This window comes from Coffea eugenioides, chromosome 6 (genome assembly GCF_003713205.1).
Source record: "Coffea eugenioides isolate CCC68of chromosome 6, Ceug_1.0, whole genome shotgun sequence".
Classification (NCBI taxonomy): Eukaryota; Viridiplantae; Streptophyta; class Magnoliopsida; order Gentianales; family Rubiaceae; genus Coffea; species Coffea eugenioides.
Genome location: NC_040040.1, coordinates 11809009 through 11835841, shown reverse-complemented (window position 1 = coordinate 11835841; position 26833 = coordinate 11809009). Strand labels below are relative to the sequence as shown.

The 26833-nt window shown below is 36.5% G+C and overlaps 3 protein-coding genes and 1 non-coding gene across 4 annotated transcripts; 1 reads left to right on the top strand and 3 right to left on the bottom strand.

Annotated features, from left to right (window-relative positions):
* Positions 1-379: 379 nt before the first annotated feature.
* On the bottom strand, positions 380-2639 carry LOC113775587 (protein TIFY 10A). Its single transcript, XM_027320530.1, has 5 exons — positions 2222-2639; positions 1861-2014; positions 1402-1688; positions 1233-1290; positions 380-810 (listed from the first exon to the last, which is right to left on the bottom strand). The coding sequence occupies exons 1-5, from the start codon at positions 2373-2375 to the stop codon at positions 696-698; spliced, it is 768 nt and encodes a 255-aa protein (XP_027176331.1). The 5' UTR covers positions 2376-2639; the 3' UTR covers positions 380-695.
* Positions 2640-17101: 14462 nt separating this feature from the next.
* LOC113775338 (probable polygalacturonase) lies at positions 17102-22675 on the bottom strand. The gene is made up of 5 exons (XM_027320169.1): positions 21967-22675; positions 19479-19599; positions 18819-19067; positions 18276-18429; positions 17102-17918 (listed from the first exon to the last, which is right to left on the bottom strand). The coding sequence occupies exons 1-5, from the start codon at positions 22405-22407 to the stop codon at positions 17393-17395; spliced, it is 1491 nt and encodes a 496-aa protein (XP_027175970.1). The 5' UTR covers positions 22408-22675; the 3' UTR covers positions 17102-17392.
* LOC113776595 lies at positions 21122-21201 on the bottom strand. Its single transcript, XR_003469085.1, has one exon. It is a non-coding gene; the product is annotated as a small nucleolar RNA U30 (small nucleolar RNA).
* Positions 22676-24320: 1645 nt separating the features above from the next.
* Positions 24321-26421, top strand: LOC113774550 (photosystem I chlorophyll a/b-binding protein 6, chloroplastic). The gene is made up of 5 exons (XM_027319090.1): positions 24321-24450; positions 24629-24793; positions 25102-25139; positions 25264-25778; positions 26166-26421. Exons 1-5 carry the CDS (start codon positions 24404-24406, stop codon positions 26181-26183), a joined length of 783 nt encoding a protein of 260 aa, XP_027174891.1. The 5' UTR covers positions 24321-24403; the 3' UTR covers positions 26184-26421.
* The last annotated feature ends 412 nt before the right edge of the window (positions 26422-26833 follow it).

The window sequence follows — 26833 nt, the reverse complement described above, 5'->3', positions numbered from 1 at the left end:
TCAAATAACCTGCCATTCGTGTAACTTTCAGTCGCAGACTCTCTTTTGCATCCCAATTTGGAAGAATCGTGTACTCTTTTTTTTTCTTTCGGAAACGAAATAAACACACACACACACGCACTGATCGAACCCACGCAGGAGTCATCAGAAGAATGGCCAAAGGAATCGTGTACTCAAACTGCCATTAAGGTGTAGGTGTAGCAGATTCGTCTCTCCGTTGAAACATTTCACCACCCCCCTCAAGAACACCAACACCAGGGCCCATGTTTCTCGCGAACCGACAATAACATAACAACGGAAGACTCTTTTCAGAGTCAGTGAGACAGGAATTTGGCGAAATAGTAGTAAATTTTAATTATGTACAGCTTCGAAAGGAATATTGGCGCAAGAAAATTCAGGTTTCAGATCGATGAATCTCAGCAGGATCTTCTGATACATATAGTAGCAGCATGCTAACATGAACTAGATAGATGGACAAGGAATAAAATATTCTCTCTAGTCTCTAATTACACGAAGGAAGAACCAACAATAACAAAAATTGACTGGTGTATATGGTCAGATCTAAACACTTAAATGCTCTAGTTAATAACGATGATATTAAACAGCTTTTTTTTTAACTTCCACTGCGGAATCAATCATCAATCCGGGGACAGATTAGCATAACCCAAAAGCAAGACTTTTTTTTTATCAAGAAACTACGCATGGCGCTCCATTTGCACAGGGAATTGAGCAGCGAAGCCCAGCCATGTCTTGCTTTCAGCCGGCTTCGGATCAGCAGCTCCCACCGGGTATGGTGCTCTTGCTGTGATCCTGTAATGTCAACAATAAAATACAAAAAAATCACGAGGATATCAATATCTCAACTTCATCCCAAATATTAGACAAACAAACAGATGAGAATAACAACTCCAATAGTATCAAAAATGAATTTTGAATTAATAAATCATCATAAATGTTTACATCTTTTTTTCCTTTACAAAACGACGTATTGTATCAAGCTCCAACCTTTCCTTCCTATATTCCTATCGGGAAATAATTGGCAAAATCATAGACGACGACTCTCAAACCAACAAAAATAAACTCTTTTTGCTATGTGACTCTAAGAAGGAAGTGCAATTTTACACTAGTATTTATCTTCTCCTTCCTATGTCCATCTCCAGCTAAAGTGAATAAAGACCAGAATGATATTGGTAAAGAACATTTACTGCATGACTTCAATTCCAAACGCCTACCTATCTTTTCGTTTCTCCAAGAACTTTGTGAGTGAAGCTTTCCTTGCAATTGGCAAATCTGCAAACGCCGGGAAAAAAAAAAAGAGATAAATCCCATGTTAGAATTCGAACAAAACGCCAAATAAAGAAGACGGGTGCGGAGTAAAGATTCAAGTAAACGTTAACTTACCATTAAAATTCGGTTGAAGAGGTTTCTGGGCAGATTCTTGGACCAAGTTGTTAGCAAAGCTGGGGACAATGCTTGGAGAAGAGGTAACCAAGTTGGTGGTAGCAGATTCAGCCGGTTTTGGAACCATGTTAGCAGTAGCATAAGTGTTGACACCATGCGGTGAAGATCCCTGGCCGGCCAAAAGCATGATTTCCTTGGCCTTGTCTGCTGGGAAGTCATTGAACACCATGACTTGTCCATTGTAGAAAATCGTCATTTGGGCAGTTTCTGGTTCCGCCTTTACCACACTGTCAGATCAGAAAATCGAACAACAAAAAGTTAAAACGTCTGCAATAAGTTTGTTCGGGACGATAATAACCCTGAAGAACCACATCGTATGACTTTACTATTCTACAAAGGCATGGGTAAAATGGTCAAAATTTTTAGTATGTAGAATTACTACTGCCGCCGAGTACCAACCTGTCATCGGTTTTCTTTTGGGCTTCTCCTTTAGGGAATGCGGTGCCAAAAAGATTTACCGGCATGCTGGGAGTCCTAGCCGCCGCCGGCGCATCGGAATTCTTACCCGTTTTCTCGATCATGGGGAGCAAATTCATGGTCTTAGTCGGAGGCCCTGTGGGTTAAAAAGAGAGAGAGAGTAATCAGTTATGTACTACCAGTATTTCTCCAAAAAAGAAAGGAGAATGAATCGGGGATTAAAAACAGTATCAGAGAAGACGGCTTTAATGCATCTTAGTTTCATTAAGGAATGATTGAATACATCCCAAAAGTTCCCAAAAAAAGAAAAATTAACATAAGAATATTGGATCTGGGAAAATACCATTAGGCTCAAAGTTTCGGGTGAGACCAAGGCTGAGATCTCCAAAGCTACCCTTCTCCTTCAAGTATTGACTGAGAAGACTACAAGTATGAGCAAAGTTTGACTTCTGGGCAGCTGGGAACCTCCCGGAATCCATAACTTCCGACGAACCCATAGTACCGGAGAAGATGAACAGGAAAGCAGGAATACGCCTAGAACAAGGAATATATGTTGTCTCTTGCTTAGCCTACACAGAGAGAGATGGAGAGCGGTTGGGCATGAGAGAAATCAATCACCGGAGTTTGCCTTTTTATGTAAGGGACTTGTGAATGAATATGGGAAACAGGGGGAACGTATGAGGTTTTTATTTGGGTTGGCCGAGGAGTCAAGGGTTAAAGGTACAAGGAACTGAATTTACACACGAGGATTATATGGGGTTTTAGGGATCTGGGAGGTCGCACCTTGCACCTTTCAAGGGTTGATTTTTTGCAGTTTTCTTAAAGGTTTTTTGGTCTGCTAGGTGGGGTCCTTTTGTATTTTCTTTTATCTCCAACCATTTCAAACACGTGTTCTTTGCGTCCACTGAAGCGGTGTCCATTGCGTGTCCTTCCTTTTCTGTGAATTTACAATCTCTGTCCTCGGGGCAGGTTGCCGTCAGCCATCAACCCTGCCACTTGCTTTTCTTCATTTATCTATTTTTCAAGTCTTTCATAATTCTTCCATCGCATTTTACCTTTCGTCCCATTTTTCCTTGTCAGGGAGTTCTCGATTTCTCCACCACATTCCGGAGAAGAGGTAGGAAGAAAGAAATTTTTTGGTTACTACCCCCCAAAGGAGACCAAGAAATTTTGGTTAGGCATGTTGCGTCTGGTTTGCAGTTTTCTACAGAAAAATTTTTGTATTGCAATTTTCTACTAAAAAAATTTTATATTTTTTATAAACATATTTTTTTAAATACCTTTTAATTTCACGTATATCAATCGTTACAATCTATATTCTTTTAATAAAAACTCTAAAAAATATCAATTCAAATGAGATCTTAATTACAATAATAAACAAGAACAGAGTATACAGTAATGAGAGAATAAATATTTTCATTTTCATTTCTAGAAAGTTGATTAGTAGTGTAGAGAGAGAAGATAGAGGCATCCGAGTTTACCAGGTCAAGAGGGATACAGCACGAGAAGGAATTAAAGGCTTGGTATTTGACTTCAATAAATATGATGGTTTTATCGTAAATGAAAAATGCAATGGTACTATGATCATTATAAAATTTTTAACTTATTAATGATAAATAATTGTGAACATTAAATGAGGCGGACGACTAACTCATGAACTGCCCAAATTTAATCAGCAAAGTCGAACGATCAAATAAATTTTTAGCTATTTCTGTGACATCTTAAGTGCTTGTCTTTTTATTTTTTTTCTATCCGAAGGTCATCATCGTATATATTGAGTAGTAATGATAGCTACAAGAGTATTTACGCATTATTGGCAATTATCAAATAATCAGCGTGTGCTCCTCTTTCATAAGCCATGCAGGAAACCACAACTTCCACTTAGTATCACCAACTAGATGTGTTTTTTTATGAATATATTTTTCAATCACATTTTTATCTCACATATATCAAATCGTTACAGTAATTTTTTTTTATCAGAAAATCCAAAAAACAATTGAGGGGGAACATTTTGATTAAATCTTGCTTTCTTAACCTCTTTCCACAAGCATGCTTAGGACTTCTTCATTAGTGGTTGATTCCCTTTGCTGGATTGGAATACATATTGCCTGAGGCTAATAGTCAACTCCCGCATGTAGAAAAGACAAATTAATATGAAATCTGCCAATTGTTTTTCAGAATCAAAAAAGAAATATAAAATACTAGTCTATTGGAGGATAGGCAACAGGAAAGCTTACAAAAGTGAATATTGAGTACCTGACAAGGTTAAGAATCATTGAAAAAAAGTAAAGTTCCACTGTTTGAGTCAGGTTTTGTCCTGGGTAAGTTCAGTATGCTTCTTTAATCAATGTATGTCAGAGCCAAAGACAAGGGTGTACCTTAGAATGCTCTACATAATTGGAAATTATTTGTAAACATTTATGACTAGAGGAAATTTCTCCTTGCAGAACCAAATGGGTTTGTGGATTATTAAACAAATACTACAACTAATCAACCACTCTGAGCCCACTAAATACCAACTTTGATTCCCTTCACTAAATTAATTAATGGTCATTACCTAATTTAATCACGTGGCTGAAAAAGCAAATGTGTGATTAACGCCAGTTGTTGATTCTTTCATCTTGGACAACTGGGTAAATCGTGAATGACCCACCAAACTTTAGAAAGGAAGAGTTTCGAAGCTGTACAACGGCTATTCTTAGGTAGACACCCCTTTTTGGCGGTGTTAAACTAACCTCTAACTAACGGCGTTAGTTAAAAGCGTCCATCTGTTATTCTCATGTATTTCTGCGGGTTTCGTGCCGTACTTCAGTTAAACTCCGTCGGGGCCGGAGTGGGCCACCACACAAAGTTCTTAACCATTTTGAAGCTAAAACGGCAAATGCACGTTCTTTTCCGCCACTCCAGAGGCGACACGTGGTACTGAAACTATGCATGCCGCGTCACGTGGCAATATCTGTGGACGCGTGGTATAATCTCTGGGAACACAGTTGCAACTTTTAAGGTGTGATTGACACTGTCCTGTAGGGGAAATTTTTTATCATTATCGTTTGGATTGTTATTACTTTATTATTACTACTATTAATTTACCCCATAACGTTATCTCTTAATTATTTAATGTCATAGATAATTTAACTCAGCATATCAATAAATTTTTAATAAAAATATTCTTTTATTTTATAGTATTAGTACATTGTTATTATCACTTTATCTCTTTAAATTACTGTGATACAATAGCTTTACTTTCTAATATTATTTTCTAAGTATTTTACTCTATCATTAATCTAACAAGTATGTTAAAAAAAATTCTTAAATGTATTTACCATTTTTTTATATATAATTAAAAGTAAAAAAGTTGGAATGGTTATTCTTTCTTATGTTTTACTTTAAGAGTACAAAAAATATAAAAATAAAAGAGTTTTCTAAAACTGCTTCTTTCATACTTATTAATACTAGAAAAAGAAAAAGCAATAGGACAAAAAAGAGACAGAATATTAGATTTTGCAAAAAAAGAATTAAGAAATAATCTAATATTGTCGTATTACCTTAATGTTTTCAGGATTAAGATTGGATTTGGATAGTAAATAAAAAAATAAAGTAATTTTAAAATAATAAAACTATTGAATTCTTTCTTGTTTGTGTATAAAAAAAAAAGAATTAAACTCTCTTTCTCTCCCTCTCTCTCATATTTTTCTATGTTTTCAATATTAATAAAATTGTTAAGAAGAAAGAGATTAATACTTGATTTTTTTTTCCTTGATACTAAAATTTAGAGGAGCCACGCTAAATTTGTTATTGTTTTTATTATACAAAAGAGGGTACTATGTTCTAAAGATTTCTAACTTGCTATATTGAATTAATGGTGAGACAAATTATTTAAAAAATAACTCTATAGGGTGAATTAATAATAAGACTATAGTTTATAAAAGTAAAGTGATAATAATTTTAAAGGCTAAACATGTCTAATCACTTTATTTAATATATTTTATTAAATTTGACTGTTAGTTTTGAAGGTAACATGACTAAAATAACGTTAAAAGAAAAATTGATAAGAATTCCAAACATTAAGGGGTAAAATGACAGTGAAGGAATGTCCCATGTGAGTTTGAATTTGTGTGTTGCGTGTAAGTTTAAACATTAGGCTTCCTGATATAATCACAAAATGATCTGAATATTTCTTTGGTTAGGGGTAGCTAAGGGCTACGGGGATGGAAGCTGAGTCAGAGGCGCGGTAGTAGCGGCTGTGGTTGGGGGATGGGAGATAGGCTGTTGCGAGAAAAATGAAATGTGAGGGGTCAAGTCACGGGCGGTGAGTGACGCGATTTATGACGCTTTACTAATCCACCACGTGATCTTCATGTCTACTCTTTTAAATTACTCTTTTACCAACCGGCGACGTGGTGCGGTGGGTTTGTCAAAAAATATCTTCGCCTGTTGTACTTCAGTTCGAAATTTCAAGAGCACTCCGGGGTAAACGTGTCCCCTACAAGTTTTTGAAATTTTCAAATCGATTCGCTACTCTACCTCAATTGTGACTTGTTCCGGTGTAATCACTGATCGAGGCACGCTTGCTGTGTGTGTGCGTGGGCGCGCACTCCGATAAATAAGATAGATTAAGAAACGAATGAATGATAATTGAGAAACATACACATGCAAAAGGCATAGTGGACAACCCAAAAGGATAAAAAGTATAAAAGAATGAAGATTAATGACTTACAAATAAATTCTTTGGTAAAAGGCAATAGATTAATGACTTACAATAGCGGATCATTGCCATAGGAGTAGTATAGTGGTAGTTTTTTTTTTGGGAAAAGGGATAGACAATAAATAAAGTTTAAGCATTTACAAGTCGGGGGCAAGAAGAGTGCCGACTTGTATGATGGTAGTTGTGCAAGAGTTAGAAGTTTATATATACGACGGGGATAGTAAATATTGAAAGAATATATTTAGCAAAACAAATAAAATAATACTTTTTCTGTTTAAACACCAAATCCTGTTCACGCTTTGTATATAGAAAGAAAGATGTAACGAGTCATGCTGTGCAAAGATAAAACAAGATACCCGAGAGTCCTCCCATAGTCATGTTATAAGGAGACACTTTCAAGAGTCCAACTTGTGGTTGGATGATGGATAGGAATTCTTTATCTGTGGATCACACTAATCTCATTCATTTCAATGTAAATCACTGCCATTGTTGAACAATGTGCTAACAAGAAGCCATTAGACATGTGTTGATGTAATGATTTCCTAAAACGATCATATTATAATATTGAGTCGAAATCTGTTAGAAGTAAATTTTTATTTTATTTTGAATCTGAAATCTTTTACTTACACTCGCTCGTTCTATACCATCCAATACATCCCTTTTCCCTCCAAATATGTTAGAAGTTAATTGTTATTTTGTCATGTAAATAATTTATCATCAGGAAATACCTATTTTTGCACTTTTTGAGCACTTGTTCCTTAAATCTTATTGATTTGTACGTTGCCAAATTAGAATATGTTTGTAGTTAAGAATTTGTTATCATATTTATGGTGTTGTTTGGGATGCAATTTTCTGAAAAAAAAATTTATATATTTTTTTGAATACATTTTTGAATTACATTTTTTACCTCACATTTATCAAATTATTACCGTGCAAATTATTGCAAGGGGATGATTCAGATGGGAAAGCCCAAAAAAAAAAAAACGGTGGAACTCGTATTGGGGTACCTGCCTTGTTTGCATTGCTTGTTTCCGTCAGAAAATATTATCGTTTTCCGTGATCACATTTCCATATCACCTTTTTCCCTCACATATATCAAATCACTACAGTAATTTTTTCATGAAAAATGACGGAAAATGCAATCCAAACACGAATTTGGAAAGACAAGAAAGTGGAATATACTTGGCACCATAAGAGCGAGAGAAGGTAATAAGCTCCAGATCTGGGTAAAGCTTGAGTTCAAATATTCTTCTGGGGAACTACATCATATTAATATTCTCCCTCAATAATATTCAACGTAATATTTTTTGTGGTCCAAATCTCAAGCTTGCCCAGGCCTTAGCTCGATGTTAACCATAAAATCTGAAATAAAATTTTGCACGTGTACGTACAACTTGCATCGGAGTTTAATTTTACATAAAGAATCAGCTCATCACATTCGCACCAGCCATGCCAAGTTAAGCACTTATCCTCATAGGATCCACCATTTGTACGGATCGTGTGGAGCCAACGGAGCGGCGAAGAAGACGAACCGCGTCGGCATGCAGTGATACGATCCGTATGTCAATTTTCGTCTCACGAGTCCCATGCAGAAAATCCATAAAGACCCGGCGTCACCCTTGCCGACATTTATTTTCTTTTGGGAAACCAGCTAACCGAAGCCAATGCCGACTTTGCTGAAATCAAAAGCAACCCACTCACTCAAAACCAAGTCCAGACTCTTTATGTTAATCAATCAAGTGTGGTGCGAGGAAAAAGTAAAATTCGATCATTTTCCAGATTACAATTTAGGAGAATATAAGTCTTTTATATAGAAACAGTTGTATAATAATTCCTTTTTTTTTTAAAAAAAAAACAATCTTTATATGAAATTAAATACAGTTCATGTTCTTTCACTTTATCCATATTCTGTCTTTGGAAATGTTAGAACGAGTTCTCGTTAAATGCTAAAGCGGTGAAAAAAATGATTGGAGTTATACAATTAACGTTAGGTAAATAGATATAACTACCGAGTAACTATTAAGCCTTTGGTAGGATGTCAATTCATCATATCCACAAGAAGACATGCTCAAGCGACAAGCGTCCCATCCCTTCGAGCAAGGCATAGAGCAACTACTTCGTGTGATCCTGTCCCTCTCAGGAACAACTCGATCACTAGTATTTTTGATGGGGCCTCTGAAATGTCCAATAGAAAGCACATATATAATCAGCAGTTTTAAATCCAACGTTTTTCTTAAAATTATTATATTCCAACTTTCCTTTAAAAGTTTTCACCAATGTTTTAATGATTTCATTTCTACAGCACGTGACGAATCATGAAACAACGAATCGTTTTTGATCTTCCACTTCCAGCCTTTAATTTGTGTATTGTGCTCTTCTTAGTTGTGTAACATTAAATTAAGATTTTAAGTCTTGATGGGGAAGGTCAAGAGTTCAAATTTTACCTTATATCAATATGCCATTATATGTGATTTTTTTAAAAATCTATATGGGTGCGTAATGCACTTTTCTGATCCGATGATAGTTCAGTTCTTGTCGATTTCTCTAGACCTTGTTGGACCTCTTTTTTCCCCTAATGCAGGTTAGAGTAGGAGTAGGAGTAGATTATACTAACGGTTGCCGTCTAATTAAAAAAAAAAGAGAATAAAAAGAAAATGCAAATTACTGGGGATTGGTAATTTACGGATGTTATTAAGTTTTTTACTTAGGATATGTACACCATTGATACCCTAGGAAGTTTCTTTGAAATGGTTGAGAAAAATCCAACTTTTAATGTTTCAAGCTCTATGTTTTGTCTCATTTACAATTGTTTCGAGTTATTGTAAAAGTTGATTTTGTAAATCCTCAAGATTCAAGAAACAGGTTCTTGTAGTTTCGAGTTTGGCTTTGTTTAAGCTTTGAAAATCCAAAAAATTGAAGAAAAAGAAAAAGATTAAAAAAGTCGCATAACAAAAGATCCAGAATTAAAATCTAAATAAAGCAGTTGGGAGCAACTAATGAAGAATGGAGCTACGGGTACTAATTAATCCACATGTTCTCTAATCTCTATCATATAATATTCACATTGTATAGAGTTTATTACCTTAGAAAAGGAGGGAAAAAAATGAAATAAATAAATCCTAAAGTTAATCACAGAAAACTTGGAGATACATAGCTCTCTCTCTCTCTCTCTCTCTCTCAAGTATTCAATTCCCGTAGTGAATTTTCCATAATTAATTCAAAGATGTTCCCTCTAAAATAAATTACGTATTTTGATAGGATACTACCTATACGAGCCTTAATCGTAGGTCATAACTTTTGTTGATTTACAATTCATCCATTTATATATCATTACGATAATTGTGAGAACAAGAATAACAAATCAATCATAGTATTTGGTTCTCATCCAATGGCCAGAAATAACTCTATGTCTATTGTTGAACTGACAAGAACTTGTTTGGATTCCTTTGTGCTTTCTTCATATCATTAACATTTTGGTTCTAGCATGTTTAGCCGTACGTGATTAATGAAAATAGCGTGCAATGAGGTTAACTTATTTCATGAAGGAACTCGTGCTGCATAATGTAGCACCACACGTTTGACTGTGCCCGCTGACAATTAGTGGCTTATCGTTCCCTTTCTCGTCCCCAATTAGTAAATCCCACCTGTTTTCTGCTTTAAAAAAATAATAATAATTGTAGATCATGGATTATTTATCTGCTTAAATCCCACTCATCAATCCTTACGCGACGACAAAGTCCACATTAGCAAACAAATCGAACTACTCGTGAGCAGGTCGAGTCCGACCTTGACTTAAACTCAACATCGAGTTCGACCTGATCAAATCGAATTCAAACTCAAAGATATTCAGTTCGTTAACTCGCGAGTCGATTCGATTCGATTATATATATATATATTTATTTTAATAGTAAAATTACATATATATTCCTAATATTTTATTATCTGTTAAGAAAAATTATTATTTTATTTATTTTTTAAAAATAAAACTAATTATTTTTTTAAACTCGAATTCGAATTCGAGCTCGACTCAAATTAGCTTTACATTTTGAACTTGTTGAGTTTGAGTTTGAGTTTCATAAAACTAAATTAAGACTCGATTCGATTAGGTCAAATATCGACTCGACTCGACTCGTTTACACCCCTAATTACGACTATGCAACTGCAAGCTTATCGTCAAATGGATTACTTCGTAAAACATGTTTATATACGGGAATTAGATTGCTTCCAATTGAAAACATACGATTTTAGCATAAATCACGAACTCGAGATGTTTATGCCAACTTCTTTATAACCCATGACTGAAGATGCTGTGTACCCATGCATATCCTTTCTTGCTGTCGATGTCTCCCAAGTATCACACCAATCGTAATTGACAATTTCCCATTTCCGTGCTTTGGTGAATGTATTCACTCACATAGTCACGTTCCCGGTCAGAGAAGAATAATTTAGAATGATAAACTTGGAACATTTTTGAAGCAATGCACAATGATGGTCCCGGGAAATTGGAATATAACTAGGTAGCTTTTTTTTTTTCCAGCTTCCCCCCATATCAATTCATGCTGCAAATTGGTAGAAGATGCCCTAATTCCCAGCTTCCCCATGTCAAACATATCATGCGTAGCACATATATTATTTTAAGAAATGATTACGCGCACGAGTATGCGTTACTAAAACATATCATTTTCAAAGATGAGATGCCAAAATTTTTTTTTTTTTTTTTGTTGCTAAAATGCTATCTGTGATTATTTCTTTCAGTCGAGAAATATGTAGCAATACTTTATAACATAGTTATTCACATTGGACATAGAATCTTACCCTTTCATGCTTAGGTATGCATTGCCAACAAATGCTTCGGAGTCGTCCATAATCTTCCAAGTTTACAGATAAAATATGGATGCCTCTTTATCCTTTACTCGTTTTTGTCGCTTAACAATCGCTTAACAATGCATGGAAATGTCATCGAAACTTCGGGCGGTCCACCAACATATATTGTGTCAAGCAAATGTCGTTATACGATGGAGGATTTGTTTCACCAACTAAACTATCTTAATTAGCCACATTGTTTAAAGGCGCTATTGATCATTTTAGTCAAAAGTTTGAAAAGACTCCAAATATCTGCAGGGTATTCTCATCAATTTAATTGTTTAAAGGTTCTCAAGTAAACGCTACTTTTTTTTTTTGGGAGGGGAAACATGAATTAGTCCTACCTCAAGGTCGAAGAAATAGCCCGGAAGTTGCCTATTAACGTGCTCCGCTGAAAAAAATTATGGAGACAGGGGGTAGTTTTGTTCGATATGATCACCTTACGATTGACAGCTACCATTCTGCAATCTAGATATGTGATTTGGAAGACATGTCGACATTCCTAATTTGTATTGTGAAAATGAGGAAAACATGGATGAACAATATTGTGCATAATCCAGTCTGTGGCATTTATCCACGTAAAAGGTTTTCAGCCATCAATCCTTATGGTGCTTTGGCCCGTGGGTTAAAGGTTACAAACAGTTTTCAGTAGAATCATTTTGGAACAATTTTGTTCATTTGAACAAATTGTATTTAACTAATGACAATTTGTTTTGAGCTCCATGCATAAATATACACTACCTAATCTGAGCCTTATATGTTTTGAGCTCCATGTATATGTATATTTTTCCGTCAATCATAACCATAATACTTCTGAAGATTGTAACTGATAATCTTTTTTGCCCTAATTCATGATCCTGTTGCTCCAAAGGCTCGCAAATTTCACATGCCACAAATTCAGATCAGTTCACTTTATCAAGGAAATGTTTTGCTAGGAAAAATTTAGTGCAGTTGAAATGATGAGCGCTAACGTAGTTTTGCTTAAAAGAAATATCACATGTTTGTTTTCCTGGTGCCTATGTTGGTGAAGTCAAATAAAGACTAAGAAAAGGCGCATGCATATGTGGTAGTGGTACCCAATAAAACTGCACTGGCATCATTAGTTCAACTGCGTTAAGATTCACCTAATGCACGGAACATTTCTTGTCCTGCATGCTTCTTTATCATACTTCATACTTGAATCTTTATAAAGTTTTATATGTTGGAGGACATTACAAATCTTTGATCACCAATAGCAAAATAGAGCTCAAGAACCACCAGTCCTGTGGTCGAAGTTGCAACTATTGAAGTATTAGCAATATGGATGAAGTAACGTTTCAGTGATGTAGTGCCTTAGTATTAAAGCAATTTACAAGGCTTTTGTTTAGTCCGGTTACTAATGACATTTGATCTCAACCTTGTAGAATGCCATATGATTGATTCTTGAGCAAGTTTCAATGCAGATGAGCTCGAAGTCACATTAGATATTTTGGTATTAAACTTAGGCAGCTCAAAATTTGTGGATCTTGCATTATTTTTACTGGTCTATAACTTTTATATGCATTGCATAGGCTTATTTTCAAGGAATGGGCAAAGACTTGGAACAAGTCTTGGTCAACCAACCAAGAAATGACGTCCCACTCAACTCAACCGGATGCAGATGAACTTCACGGACATCCCTGCTGTTGGTTTGCTCAATGAACCACATTTGAATCTTTAACCGTCGACAGGGCTCAACGTTTGTCGACACCGCAGTAACAACTAACCTACATTTACAATTTCACATGACCGGAGTGTCTTTCAAACTGTGAATGCGTCAGCTCCAGTATTTGCAGTATATGTACGCTGTACGATGTAAAGAGTCCTCAAGAAACGAAGTTCAGAAGAGAGAAGGGCATGAGGAGGTGCTGTGCTGCCTTGGAAATAGCCTGGAAGCTGCCCAAACGTGCTCTGCGAGAAAACTAAGCAGAAGTGGCAGTTTGATTTTAATACGATCACCTAATGTATTGTCTGGTACCTCTTTGTAATTTAGTTATGTGATTTAGACATGTCGAAATTCCTAATTTGCCTTGTGAAAATTCGGAAAACATGGGCCGATTAATCGCTTTCAGATATCAACTGCTATATGATGATGAACCATCTTGTGTGGATTCCATCTGTGGCGTTATCCACAGAAAGGGCTGTGTCACTTGTCAGCCATGATCAATTTGCTTCAAAGGCTACCAAATTTCACAAGCCACAAATTCAGCTCAGCTCACTCTATCTGGCAAATGTTTTGTCGTTGTTCCCTGTCTTGTGCAGGGATTGTGTAGTGCTTTAGAAAAAAATTTAGGTCTTACTTAGATTGCTACTATTATATATATATATATATATGTTAAGAGTTTTTTAGGTCCAATTCAAAAATTACTACTGTTTTGGAATTAACGTTAGGTAAACAGCTAAGCCATTCTCTGAATGTCAATTGATCATATCCATAGTCCATACTCCAATATGTTCAAGCGACGACAAGCGTCCCATCCCGAGTCTAGATATTTCACAAATGCATGTATAGAAAGCAACTAATTCGTGTCCCTCTCAAGAACGACTCGATTAATGTTTGATGGGGCCTCTGAGATGTCCAGAAAGAAAGTGCATAATAAGACGCAAGTTTAAACCCAACGTTTTTCTTAAAATTAAATGCATTTCGTTCATTTGAAGGTTTTCACAACGTTTTAAAGATTTCATTTCTTCATCACAATGCATTGTTTTTTGTCTTCCAGCTCCACCCCTTAATTTGCGCTTTGTGCTCTTTTTAGTCGTGGACTGACATTTGAGTAAGAGAAGAAAAATACGAAAGCAAAGTATTGGGGATTGATAGTTGTGGGGACGTTATGCAGTTTATCACTGTCTTTGAAAGAGTTGACAAAAACCCAAAATTTAATGCTTGAAGCCATGCCCCGCATACAGCTGCTTCGAGTTATCTTAAAAGTTGATTAGATAAACCCTCAAGATACAAGAAACCCGTTTCTTGTAGTTTTTGAGTTTGGCTTGTCTTAGCTTTTGACGAGGCAAAAAATGAATTAAATCAAATAATAATAATAAAAAAATTGCATGACAGAGTATTCAAAATTAAAAGCTAAAAAGCAAGTCCAATAAAGCAGTTGAGAGCAAGGAGTGAAGAATGAAGCTATAAGGGTACTAGATACACATGTTCTCTTTCACAAGAAATGATATAAACATCCACATTCCACACTGTGTAGAGTTTATTATCTTAAAAAAATTCTAAGCTAATCACAGAAGAATTGGAGATGGAACAATTTTGCGATCCAAATTGGACTAAACTAGTGTTGTTAGATCCGGACCGGACCGGTCGGTACAACTATTCCAATCATGAACCGGCATTCTTTCCCAATTGGTTTGTAGCACAAAGCTGTTTTAATAAAAAACTAGTCAAAACCCTAAAAAACTGACTAAACCAGTGACCCGATTCTCAAATATTTCTTTCTTCTTTTTCTCATTCATAATTTGAGTTACTTAAATTGTAACACTTTCATTTATTAATAGAAATAAGAAAACGCCACCCATTTAGTGTAAATACCAAAATCATTCATTTTTTTGAATGATCTCTAAATCAAAATGTTTTCATCTCTATGATCTTATCAATTTAGCATCAGTGATTTTAACTTGCATAATTTGTTTTAATTTAGTTTTTCAAGTAGTTTTGGAGAGCGGACATAATTTAACCATGAATTTACATATATATATATATATATAATTATTAGGTTATATTTGATTGAAAGTCTAATATTTTTGGAACATTTTCTATGATTGGCCGAATATAATCAAGAAATTAATTTCAATATTTTTTAAATTTATAAAAATATAAAATAATTATGACATCATGTTGACGTCAGCGAGTTTTTAAGAACGGTCCAACTGATTTGACCAATTGATCATTGACCCAATAGTTTAGTCGAGTCACTATCCGATCCGAGTTTAATAGCATTGGACTAAACCACAACTTAGTTCTATGTAATGTATTTGATTGCCGTAGCGAATTTGCCATAATTGTTTAAAAGATGATGTTCCCTCGAAAATAAATTACGTATTTTATACTTTAATATGAAGAGGAATGGATTTTGACGGGATTAACACCCTAAGCCTTACTCCTAGTCACAAGTTAACTTGATTTACAATTCATCCGTTTCTATCATTGCAATAATTATGAGAACAAGAATAATAAAGCAATCATAGCAGCTGGTTCTCATCAAATGGCCAAAAATTAATCACCTATTGCTGAACTGACAAGAACATGTTCGGATTCACCACACGTTTTGCTGTGCTTGCCGACAATTGATGGTTTATCAAAATTACAGGTCAAATGCTCCATGATCCAGAATATTTAACGTTTCTCTTATAATATAAGAAGCATGTTAATTTTTTTTTTTTTTTGGGGTAATTTGGATATATGGAACCTACCCTGGCTGCTTGTTGAACCACCCATGCTATAAGTGGATTAGTAATTTTGAAGAAGATTGAAATGTATAGTAAAACGTAACAGAAAATTCTTGGGGAGTATGTAAACGTATCATTTGTTAAATAAAATTTACAAAACCAACCATGTGAAGAGAATTCATCAGACTCAGTGCACCAGCAAATCACTCTACAAAGAAGACTAGAGATATCAGGATGGCAGGTTTAATGGAGGATATTCCTGCCTTATCAGCTTTGTTTCAATAGTTTCCTTTCTGTATAGTGTTAATTATATGATGAGGAATGGATTCGTTCATTTCTTCTCTACTTCAATGCACATTTTGTACAGACAATTGGACCTTTGTCCGCATATTGTAAACTTTTAATATTTCAATAAAACTTATCTTTTAATATTTTTGTAAAAGAAGAGTCAAGCGAGGTCACTAATTTTGATATGATTAGTAAAAATAAAATCAAATGGATTACTTCATAAAATATGTTTATACATTCAAAGTTCACTCACGTACCCCCAAAGAGAGAAAAAAGGTAGGGGTGATGAACATTTTTGAAGCAATGTGCATTGTGAAATGATGGTCCCTAAAAATTGGAATATATGCTAAGGTACCATGTTTTTCAGCTCTTAATTCATTCATCCTTCCAAGTTTGGAGTGATGCCCCTTCGCTCGTTTTTGTCGCGCAAATTCTGTAGTGTCAAAGGAAATATCGTGGAGACTTCGGGCTGTCCACCCACGTATTATCGTGTCAAAGGAAATACGGATGTGCGATGGCGAAATGTGGAAGAAGGTCCATGAGAAAAGCAATTTCTTGTGTTTTCGTTCGTTCGAGCAGGTGCTGGAGTATTTGTATTAAAGCAATTTACAATAATGTTTAACATCTTATAGGCATATGCTTCGAAAAACAAAACAAAACATCTTGTAGGCATGGAATTATTGGATTTTGAGACTATTAAGCATTATCGTAAGATTTTGATTCCCTAATACTAAGAGATCTAACAAATACAAAAGATTAGTACGGTCTCACCTAGAAACACCGACTTCAGTTTTCACCGGGGGATCCCAGCTCTCAAGCTTGTAGTTTATCACATGATTGTTTCACCTCGTACGAGGTTTTGAGCAAGTTCAATACAGACGAATCAACACCGTCATGGACATCCCTCCTGTTCGTTTGCTTTGTGAACAACATTCGAATCTTTACCCGTTGACATGGCTCAAAAATTTGTAGATTGACAATTACAATCGGATACTGCAGTAACAGCTAACCTACATTTCCTATTTCACACTTTGAAATTGTGGATACATCAGCTCCAGTATTTGCAGAGTATATATACACTGTACGTACGACGTAAAGAGTCCTCAAGAAATGAAAGCGCAGAAAAGAAAAAGGCATGAGAGAGGTGCTGTCTTGGGAAAAACCTGCGGTCACAGTTTTTACTGATCCAAGCATGCTGCCCCCCCATTTGGAAAATTGGCCCTAGAGACAGAAGTCAAAATCATATCAAAAATCATAATCTATATCTGACACGTTTTGAGATGTAGAACGCCTGATTAAGTGCCCTTGTTCATCGTATAGATCAAGGTTCTCACAGGGTGCTGGAAAAATGGTCCCTATGACCCGGCCTTCAACAAAAGCACACTGGAATATTTGCTTCTTCTTGTAAGTAATCCCGACCGACATATCCCGGAAAGTCACTTTCCTCACCGGAATTTCTGCGCTCCCATGCATACGAACAGGCACCCGAACTCCCTCGCCATGGATTGAGAAGTAGTTTATATCCTCCAAGGACGGAACGGCCTTCGGATCAAATCCATCGTCCGGATGTTCATTATAATCCGTCTTGATCACAATGCCCACTCTGACATTCTCAAATGTCAAATTCCGGTAAGTTATCTGTCGCACATATCCTCCTCTTCCAGGGGCTGTCTTGATCCGCACGGCACGCCTTGAGCCCCAAACATGGACGTTCTCCACAGTGACATTTGACACCCCACCAGACATCTCGCTGCCTATGGATATGCCAGCACTGCAATAATTCCATTATGGGGAAGTCACTAAATACTTGATTGAAAGGGGTACTGGGATTTGTCTGCTAAAAGACCAGGCTTTGAAATCAATTGAAAAAACAAAATCAAGGTCTCATTTGAGTTGAACAGCAATAAGAAATAGGAGATTGAACTCGGTCAAAATGCAGGACGAGAATCATCAACTTAAAACATAAAGAGAAAAGACTAAATTCTTTTATCAATCAAGTAGGCATCTGATTTTCCTTCAACATACTAACAGCTTTTCTAAAACTGAAATGCACATTGGAAAGAGGCAGATATAAAAAATGACAAGTGCGCAGCACAATTAAGATCGTATTGACATGGGGAGTTCTGACCTGACCATTGATCGAACTACAAGGTTTCTGATGAGTATATTTCTGGAAGGCCGTCCATAAGCAATGCCATACTGATCCCATCCGCTCTTTATTGCAATAGCGTCATCTCCCACACTAATGTAACAGTCCTCAATTACCATGTCCTCGCATGAATCTGTTTGTTGCACAAAATAAGTTAGGCGATTGTCTTTTCTAAACAGTGGGAAAAATGAATGGTTGTGAAGTAAAAGGTCCATGGCTTCAATTCTTCAATGATGACAATCGAGGTATTGCCATTACTTTAGGCTCTTAGAAATAAGACAAAACCATGTATTGTGATAATCCCTCCAAGATTAGATATTTTTCATCCAACTCCATAATGGATTTATGACACGTCTCCAAGTTCCAGAAAACTTGAGGAAATATCCAGATTAAGTTACAATAACAAGGCATTGCTGATATATTGACATTATACCAAATTATTTTCATTGTTCAAAGCTCAAGAACAACGGTATTTGGTGGAACAGAAAAGCTAAACAGTGTTCTGACATAGAACAGACTTACCAGGATCTATTCCATCAGTATTTGGAGCTTCAAAGACAGGTGCCAAGATTGTCACATTCCTAACTGTCACATTCTTGCAGTCAAATGGATGGAATGTCCAAAAGGGAGAATCACGTAATGTTATGTTAGAGATCAAAATGTCACTAGACCACATAATCTGCAGAAGTGGCCCTCTGGTGTGGTTAAGAACCTTTTGTCGATACTTCCTCCACCATGCTTGACCTTGTCCATTAATTGTACCATTATGTCCTGAAGTCACAACAGCACATTAGTGGCTTTCAGATCATTTGACATGATCATCAGTGATAAGGTTTTTAGCCTCAGCAGAGGAAACAAGTATAAGATTGTGAACAAGCTATTCAGAGTCCTTTAGACTAGATGTACATATCACTAAGATTATTGTTGCACATGAAGTATATGCTAAATGCATAAATTTGCGATTGAAGAAAATAATCTCAAATCTTTTACGCATTAAAAAAATACAACTTTTGTTCTTTCAAATGTGATTCTTTCAAAACTTCTGCTTCTTATATGCCTCAGCACCTATCTACACACACACACTCATTCTTCTTTTACATTTTTTTTTGGGGGGCATAAGGAACAGGGGAAGTATCAGAACTCTTAAATGTCCTACCAGTTCACCAGGGCCAAGATGCTAACCTGTAATGACAACATCTTTAAGATTTTGACCATGAATTAAACTTCCATATCTAGGTCCAGGATGTTCCCTCCCACAGCCATATGATGGCAATGGCGGCATGAGAGGCCAGTACTTCTCATCCTGTCAGAGATATAACACTAGCAATTATGAAAAAGAAGTTGATAGTGCTTAAGAAGACACAACCCAAATGACAGCCCATTGTCCACATCAACAAGCTCCAAGCAAACACAGATAATCTTCCAATATGAGTAGAAAGTATTGATGAGGCCAAGAAGAAGCAATCTCTGAATGTACACCTAAGCATGAAACTCTGCTTGAGAAACCAAAATGTTATCAACTCATAACTCACCAAGAAAATTGGCTTTAGTTAACCCTTCATGTTTTATGCAGAACAAGCTGCTAAATGATAGAGAAAATTAGACGGCTCTGTTGAAATTATTAAGATACCAAGTCGAAATGAAAACCAGAAGAGTCAAACTTATTTTAATCACAACACACTCTTTACAAAATCTTGGAAAAATAGATAAGACACATCAGCTATGCAGAAGAGTACAAAAATTGTAGGGTACATTTTAATTTTAGGCAAGCATCAGTGAGAACAAAATACTTTTGAGCTTCAAATTAAAAATGCCATAAAATTTTAGAAAGGTTGCAGTAGATAAAGACACATGTATGCTTACAGCCACAAAATATTGTATATGACGAAGTTTTTTGATTTTCAGTCCATTCTAAGTAATAAAGAGCCATGAAAGTAACTATGCATTCTCCACTACTCCCCCTGCTCCCCTCTTGCAGTGTGATCAAGAACCATGGAAGTTTCTACCTAAACTTAAGAATCACTCATCATTTTTAAAACTCCTTAACAAACAAAAGTTCATCCAAATATAAAATTCATTTTGCTCATGAAATCCCCATCTAATCAGTAACATTATAAAAGAAAGGGTAAAGGAACCCAGCAAAGGTGTAATGTAATGTCCTGTTTGATAACTCCGTTCTCCACTTAAATTTAATGGATTCAGATCTTAATATATTCAGACCATTTGATAACAAAAAATTGAACATCTGAATTAATTAAGTGACATTGAATTTTCTAGGCAAAACTTCCCAAAATTAAGTAATAAGCTATTCACTTATCACTTAATGTGATATGCACTCAAATGTATTAGATTTAATACTTAACAATTCAATAACTTAGTGGATTCAGATTTTAGATTTTAGACTTCAATTTTTAGATTTCAGTTTTATCAAACGCACCCTAAGTCTAGAAAGGCCTTCAAACCAAAGGGTCCCTATTCTATCAACGTGTATTTGCTGTCCTACCAAGAACTTGCAGTAGTACAACGATGCCAAATTTAACTGAACACAAGCTCATGGAAATCACATCTAATGATTATCTTTAGTTCTTTACAGAAGAAAGAGTAGTAAAATCAAACAAGCCACAATGTAGATTAGAGAGGCCCTTATACTAAAGCATCCTTTTGTATCACCTATGAACCAACAGAATGTACAGCTGGATTCAGTACAAATCACTTTTGCCAGCAACATTTCACTAATATTGATAGAGATAGTTCATAAACTTCATCAAACAAGCAGGTAACGGTAAACTAGTAAGCACATCTGTAAAAGGAAAGAAAGGGAAGGTGCTCAGTCAATTGAAAATGGATTAGAGGGTTGTCCTCAGTAATCATCAGATTAACGAGATTGGATAAGATCATCATTGCACCTTCTCCATCAGAAACAAACTTACTCAAATAAACATTCAGCTAAGGTCCTACAAAAGAAGATATTCAACCAATTGAAAGTTGAGGTCTAAGACTCTAAGCAGTTACAATACTCTCATTGCCTTTGTGCATGATCTTTCTCGAGAGAAAGCCCCTGGGTAAAGTAGACATCAATTTGCGTATCTAATTAACCATGTGTTTTTTATGCAAATCCCATAATGGATCACAGAACTCCAGTTCCATCTAAATCATAGTATTCCGCCCAGAAATTATCTTCCATTCAATTTTCAATCGATCACATCAAGTACAACAGTAACTATACCAAACTTAATTTATAATTGAAGTCTCAAATGAACTCAATCACAGAACTCCAGTTCCATCTAAATCAGAATGTTCCGCCCAGAATTCTCTTCCATTCAATTTTCAATCGATCACATCGAGTACAACAGTAACTATACCGAACTTAATTTATAATCGAAGTCTCAAATGAACTCAATCACAGATCCAGCTTAATCCAAATTCTGCAAATTGCCTCTTGATATAAGGAAGCATGCTAATGGTGTAGCAAAAAGGCATGTAGTAACACCAACCTCACCCACCAACAGGACCCATCTCATTGACATATTCAAAAGAGCATTTCCACCCGATTATCAATACAAAATCTGTGCTAAAATGCACAACTTTTAAGCATTAACTGACATTCAGCTACTTACAAGCAAGTTCAACAGACACAAGTACAAAAAGAGTCAAATGGCAGAAAACTCACATTAATTCCAAGTAATTCAGCACCTTCAGCAAGGAATAAAGTCAAGTGACTAGTGAGATTGAAAGGGGCAGTAAGCCAATATCCCGGCGGTACATTGAGCTGTCCACCACCTTTTTTCCCACGCTTAGAAATAGCCATCATAGCTCTCTCAAAAGCTGCAGTATTTACGGTAACCCCATCGCCCACCGCCCCAAAATCCGTCAAGTTGAAAGCCACCGGCCGGAGCTTAGGAAAGGCCCTAGAAGAAATGGGTCGCCGAAAAATCGAGAATCCAGCTGCGGCACTCCTCTGCTGCCACAAAAAAACCGTGAAGAAGAAGGCGATCCAAAGAGCAGCCAAAAGGGTCTTGCGGGTAGTGAAGAATGTAGAGATCCACCGCCGGTGATGGTGGATTTGGAGTTGAGTCCGCCACCACGAAGACGTCGTACCAGTCTCAACCATAATTTTTGTGTTTCTGTTTTTGACTAGGAAAGTGCCAAGGGAGCAAGGTGGGAACGTTTTGAATACATTAATATCGGGCTTACAGAATAGTCGATAGAGAGAGAGATCTGGTTTGGTTGTATGGAGCTTAGGCTTTGGGGGATTGGGGAAGGGGTGGGGGTGGAACAGGAGGGTGGCAGGTTGCAGTCGGAATCAGCAGTGGGATATGAGAGAGATGGGAATGGAGGAGTGCATTTGAAGGGAAGAGACGGAGAAAAGACAGAAAAGAGTTTGCTTTTCATTTTCAATTGGAAGTTGGTTGGGGGAACCGTGAATGTTTTGGTGCTGCTCGAACTCCTGTGTGTTTTGGGCCACTTTGTCTTGGGCTTTCTTTTTCTCTCTTTTTTTATTTTTTTTGTTCCCATTTCTTTCCTCTCTTCTCTAATTTTATTACGTACTCGAAATAATTTGTGAAGTGGTGAGGATATTGGCACTTGAATTTTCATCAATTTTTTTTTATAAAAAAGGAGAAGCAAGTACTAATGAAATGGTACTAACAAAAGTTAGTATCAATTCGAATGATAACTATGTGAAATTCAAGTTTTACATACATGTTATGAATCAAAGGATGATAGTGTATACACTGTGAGTATATATAAGATTTGGCAAATCAAAGTAAATAGTGCTACTAGTCAAGAAGAAAAAGTGACTGATTCTCCTGCAGTTTCCTTTCCTTTACCCTTGCATTCAGATAGGACCCAAAAGCTCCCTAAAGAAAATACGAGAGGATAAAAAGTGCTCCATCAAAAGAACCCGCGAGTTCTTTTGTGGAATATTTCACTAGCATAATTGTGTTAATGGATATATAGGTATACAAGTTAGCTGTATTTCCAGTCTTAACAGTCTTGGAATGTCAACTTAGTTCAGAATGGAAAAAAGATACTATGCTAATAGACACGTTCTAACGCTGAAGCATAGTATATATACTATGGAGCAATTGTAATTGTGACGTCTCTTTCAGAAGAGAGGGTGCAGTTGCCAAATGCCAAACGTAAACAACTAGTTGCTTTGTTATGGGTGCGCGGTTGTAATCAGTTGACAACTTGACATAGACTTTTGTCATTCTGCAACACAAAAAATTCGATCAAAAAAGACTCTGTCATTCTACAGTGTACGCATTTGGGCAGTTGCGGCACCAATTAGTGGCAGTAAGAAGAAGAGGAGAAATAGAAAAGGTGGCAACTGAATGGCTAAGATTGATGGACTGAACTTCAAATTGGGAGAAAGTTTTGCTAAAATGTAGGATGGCAAGCTTCCAGTTCTATGTTTATGTGAGAAAAGGTTTTACAGAGCCCGGTACCTAATTTTTGCTGCATTCCTTAGACCCTAACTTTGCGTTTAATTGTCACGACATTATAACATGCCCATTTGAGCAAACTTTTTTTGCCCCCCCCCCCCCCTCCTCCCTCCCTCCCTTTTTTCTTTGTAGACAAGTGATTGTATTTGATAGGTAAGGACTTCAAGGAGTTGTATTATGAGATATATATATGTATGTATATATATATAGTTTGAGTGAAGTTTCTTTATGTTAATTAGTCTATTAGGGAGAGATTCCAAATTTTATTAAAAGAAAAAGAATTAAAAAAGAAAGCAAGACTTTACCTAGAAATGTCCTTCCCAGCTTAATTTGGACTTTGGGACAGTGCTGGATCACAGTCACACTAATTAGTCCAAACTGTACAGGTCAAGCAAGGGAAGAAGAATGAAGGCCTTGAACCAAATGGGCCAACCCACTTTATAACTAGTAGGAGAATTCATTAAGCCAGTGAGTCTGGTGTCCATCACTTCCACATCCATCAAAGATCAAACTACCATGGCCCTCATTGGTCCACATCTCACCACTCTTTAACCTGTGGATGAGTCTACTCTCGTGGAAATGCCATCCTAGAATAACATCAGTAAGCTTAAGCTGCTGCTACCCTCTTCAGTCTAGGAAGACCTGTGAACTTCCATCAAAATGGCTCTGTCCATTGCTTCAACTGCACTTTCAAGCATTCCAACCAGGTCACATTTTCTTTCCTCATTTTTTTTCGCAAGTTCTCATCTAATTGTAGAGGTTTGCGTTGATCCTTAAGATGCATCGACCTTTTTTTTGGACATGCACAGTACAGTATCAATTGTCATTTGCTAATGAATGAACTTTCCAGTCATAGAATCTAATTCTGCTTGTCATTTCTTTCAGCGAAATAAATACAAAATCGTTGCCAGGAAGAGTCACAAGAGCATGCTTGTTAGGAAGAAGTCGTTTGAATGCTACAAAAGGGGTGTCCAGTGTCTGTGAGCCACTTCCCCCGGATAGGCCTTTGTGGTTCCCAGGGAGTTCACCTCCAGAATGGCTTGATGGCAGGTATATTAACTCTCTCTCTCTCTCTCTCTCTATTCGTATCTACTGCTCCATGATATGCAAGTTCAAATGTTGTACCGCGCAACGCTTCATCCAATAATTAACTAAATTTCCTGGGCTACGAATTTGTGTGATACATAATCAGTCATCCTTGATGATGAGAAGATTAATTTTGGAGTTTCAGAAATTTTGACCGTAGTGCTCTCTTTTTCTTGAAATTGCAACCAAGAAGTGATGGATCATTGTTGAAATTAAGACTGCAATTACTGATTGATGTGCTTACTTATGTTCATTTTCATTAATTCTCGCAGCCTCCCTGGAGATTTTGGTTTTGACCCTTTAGGACTAGGTATGCACTATGCAGCTATGACTTAAAATAACTTATCATGTGGGCTACTTGCAAAACTCATTCCTGCAGATATTTATGTTAGGCCGGTTTTCATTAAAAGATGAGCCTTTGTCATCATGATTAGGATCTGATCCAGAGCTGCTTAAATGGTTTGCTCAAGCTGAACTAATGCATAGCAGATGGGCAATGCTTGCTGTAGCTGGAATACTGATTCCAGAATGGCTTGAAAGTCTAGGCTTCATCGAGAACTTCTCTTGGTATGATGCTGGTGCACGGGAATATTTTGCAGATCCCACAACCTTATTTGTGGTGCAGCTTGTGCTGATGGGATGGGCTGAGGGTCGACGATGGGCTGATATGATGAATCCAGGGTGTGTTGACATTGAACCTACATTACCTCATAAGAAGAAGCCGAAGCCTGATGTTGGTTACCCTGGTGGTCTGTGGTTTGATCCGTTCATGTGGGGAAGGGGATCACCCGAACCAGTTATGGTCTTAAGGACAAAGGAAATCAAGAATGGGAGACTTGCAATGTTAGCTTTTGTTGGCTTTTGTTTCCAGGCCGTTTACACTGGAGAAGGTCCCGTTGAGAACTTGATGGCTCACATAGCAGATCCAGGCCACCACAACATTTTTTCGGTACTTCATCTTAATTCATGAAACTCCTTTTATCTGTATTCAAGTGCATAGATTGAGTCCGTTCTCTACTTGGATCAAAGTTTGAACCATAGAAGATCATATTTCAATGTCTTGTTGAAATGTGGGTGGATGTGAAGTTGATCCTTCAAACTTCTTCTGGCTGATTCTTTATTGGAGGTTCCTTTATTTAGATTGTTTTATAATTAAAATTTATCTGGTCTGATCTCAGAGAACCGGATATTGTAGCATATTTATCAAAGAAAAGGAGAAGTGATGAGATTCCAAATATGAATGGCAATATTAGCAGTCAAGAGACTATGCATGTCAATCATCAGTTCAAGGAAACTACATGGGCTAATGTTGAACGTATTTATTTATTTATTGCAGGCTTTCACATCACACTGACCGGTATTTTGGGTTGGGGCTAGATACATGAACACATTCGAAGATGCAAGAAGTATGACAAGGCAATCTCCGAGTTTTATTCTTGCTGTTCTTTTATATTCTAATATACTCTCGACTCTTACATTCTGAATGAATATAGAAACTCGTCACTTTAATAGTCTTCTCCTTCTAGTAATTTACGACTAAGTGGACACTTGAGTCTGGAATAAATTTGGTCAATCAGATCTCAGTTTGTCCATCGGAAGCGATAACACATGCAGTTTATTAGATCACCAATCTTGTGCGATTGCATTCAAATTGATCTCCAACTCAACGCCCAAGTTAGCAGTATCACTTTTTTTTTTTGTTCTATATTAATCGTATACATTAAACATAGAATCCATCTTCTGCTGTAAAGACCAACAATTCTTCTAGTCTGGTTTTTGTGATGCTAGCTATTGCACAAAGCCTAGAATTTGTTGCCATCAAAGAAGAGTGGGGATGATAATGGTTTGAGACAAACCCAAATAGTAATAGGACTATAGGAGGCATCTGGCTAGTACGGGGCTTTCAGGGATTAAAATTACTGAAGAGGATTCTGTGCCTTCAAGGAGGCTGTTGAAGACGATGAGTACAAATGGAGGCAAAACAACTTATTGCTTCTATCATGT

What these genes read in the sequence shown, in the direction of transcription:
- LOC113775587 (XM_027320530.1), bottom strand. Translation starts at nt 2,375, where the DNA reads ATGGGTTCGTCGGAAGTTATGGATTCCGGGAGGTTCCCAGCTGCCCAG. An exon ending in CAAAAGAAAACCGATGACAG is followed by an intron (nt 1,689 to 1,860) that starts GTTGGTACTCGG and finishes CTGATCTGACAG; the next exon opens with TGTGGTAAAGGCGGAACCAG. An exon ending in TCTTCAACCGAATTTTAATG is followed by an intron (nt 1,291 to 1,401) that starts GTAAGTTAACGT and finishes CGGCGTTTGCAG; the next exon opens with ATTTGCCAATTGCAAGGAAA.
- LOC113775338 (XM_027320169.1), bottom strand. Translation starts at nt 22,407, where the DNA reads ATGGTTGAGACTGGTACGACGTCTTCGTGGTGGCGGACTCAACTCCAA. An exon ending in CTGAATTACTTGGAATTAAT is followed by an intron (nt 19,600 to 21,966) that starts GTGAGTTTTCTG and finishes TATCTCTGACAG; the next exon opens with GATGAGAAGTACTGGCCTCT. An exon ending in TAAAGATGTTGTCATTACAG is followed by an intron (nt 19,068 to 19,478) that starts GTTAGCATCTTG and finishes TTGTGACTTCAG; the next exon opens with GACATAATGGTACAATTAAT.
- LOC113774550 (XM_027319090.1), top strand. Translation starts at nt 24,404, where the DNA reads ATGGCTCTGTCCATTGCTTCAACTGCACTTTCAAGCATTCCAACCAG. An exon ending in CCAGAATGGCTTGATGGCAG is followed by an intron (nt 24,794 to 25,101) that starts GTATATTAACTC and finishes TAATTCTCGCAG; the next exon opens with CCTCCCTGGAGATTTTGGTT. An exon ending in TTTTGACCCTTTAGGACTAG is followed by an intron (nt 25,140 to 25,263) that starts GTATGCACTATG and finishes CATCATGATTAG; the next exon opens with GATCTGATCCAGAGCTGCTT.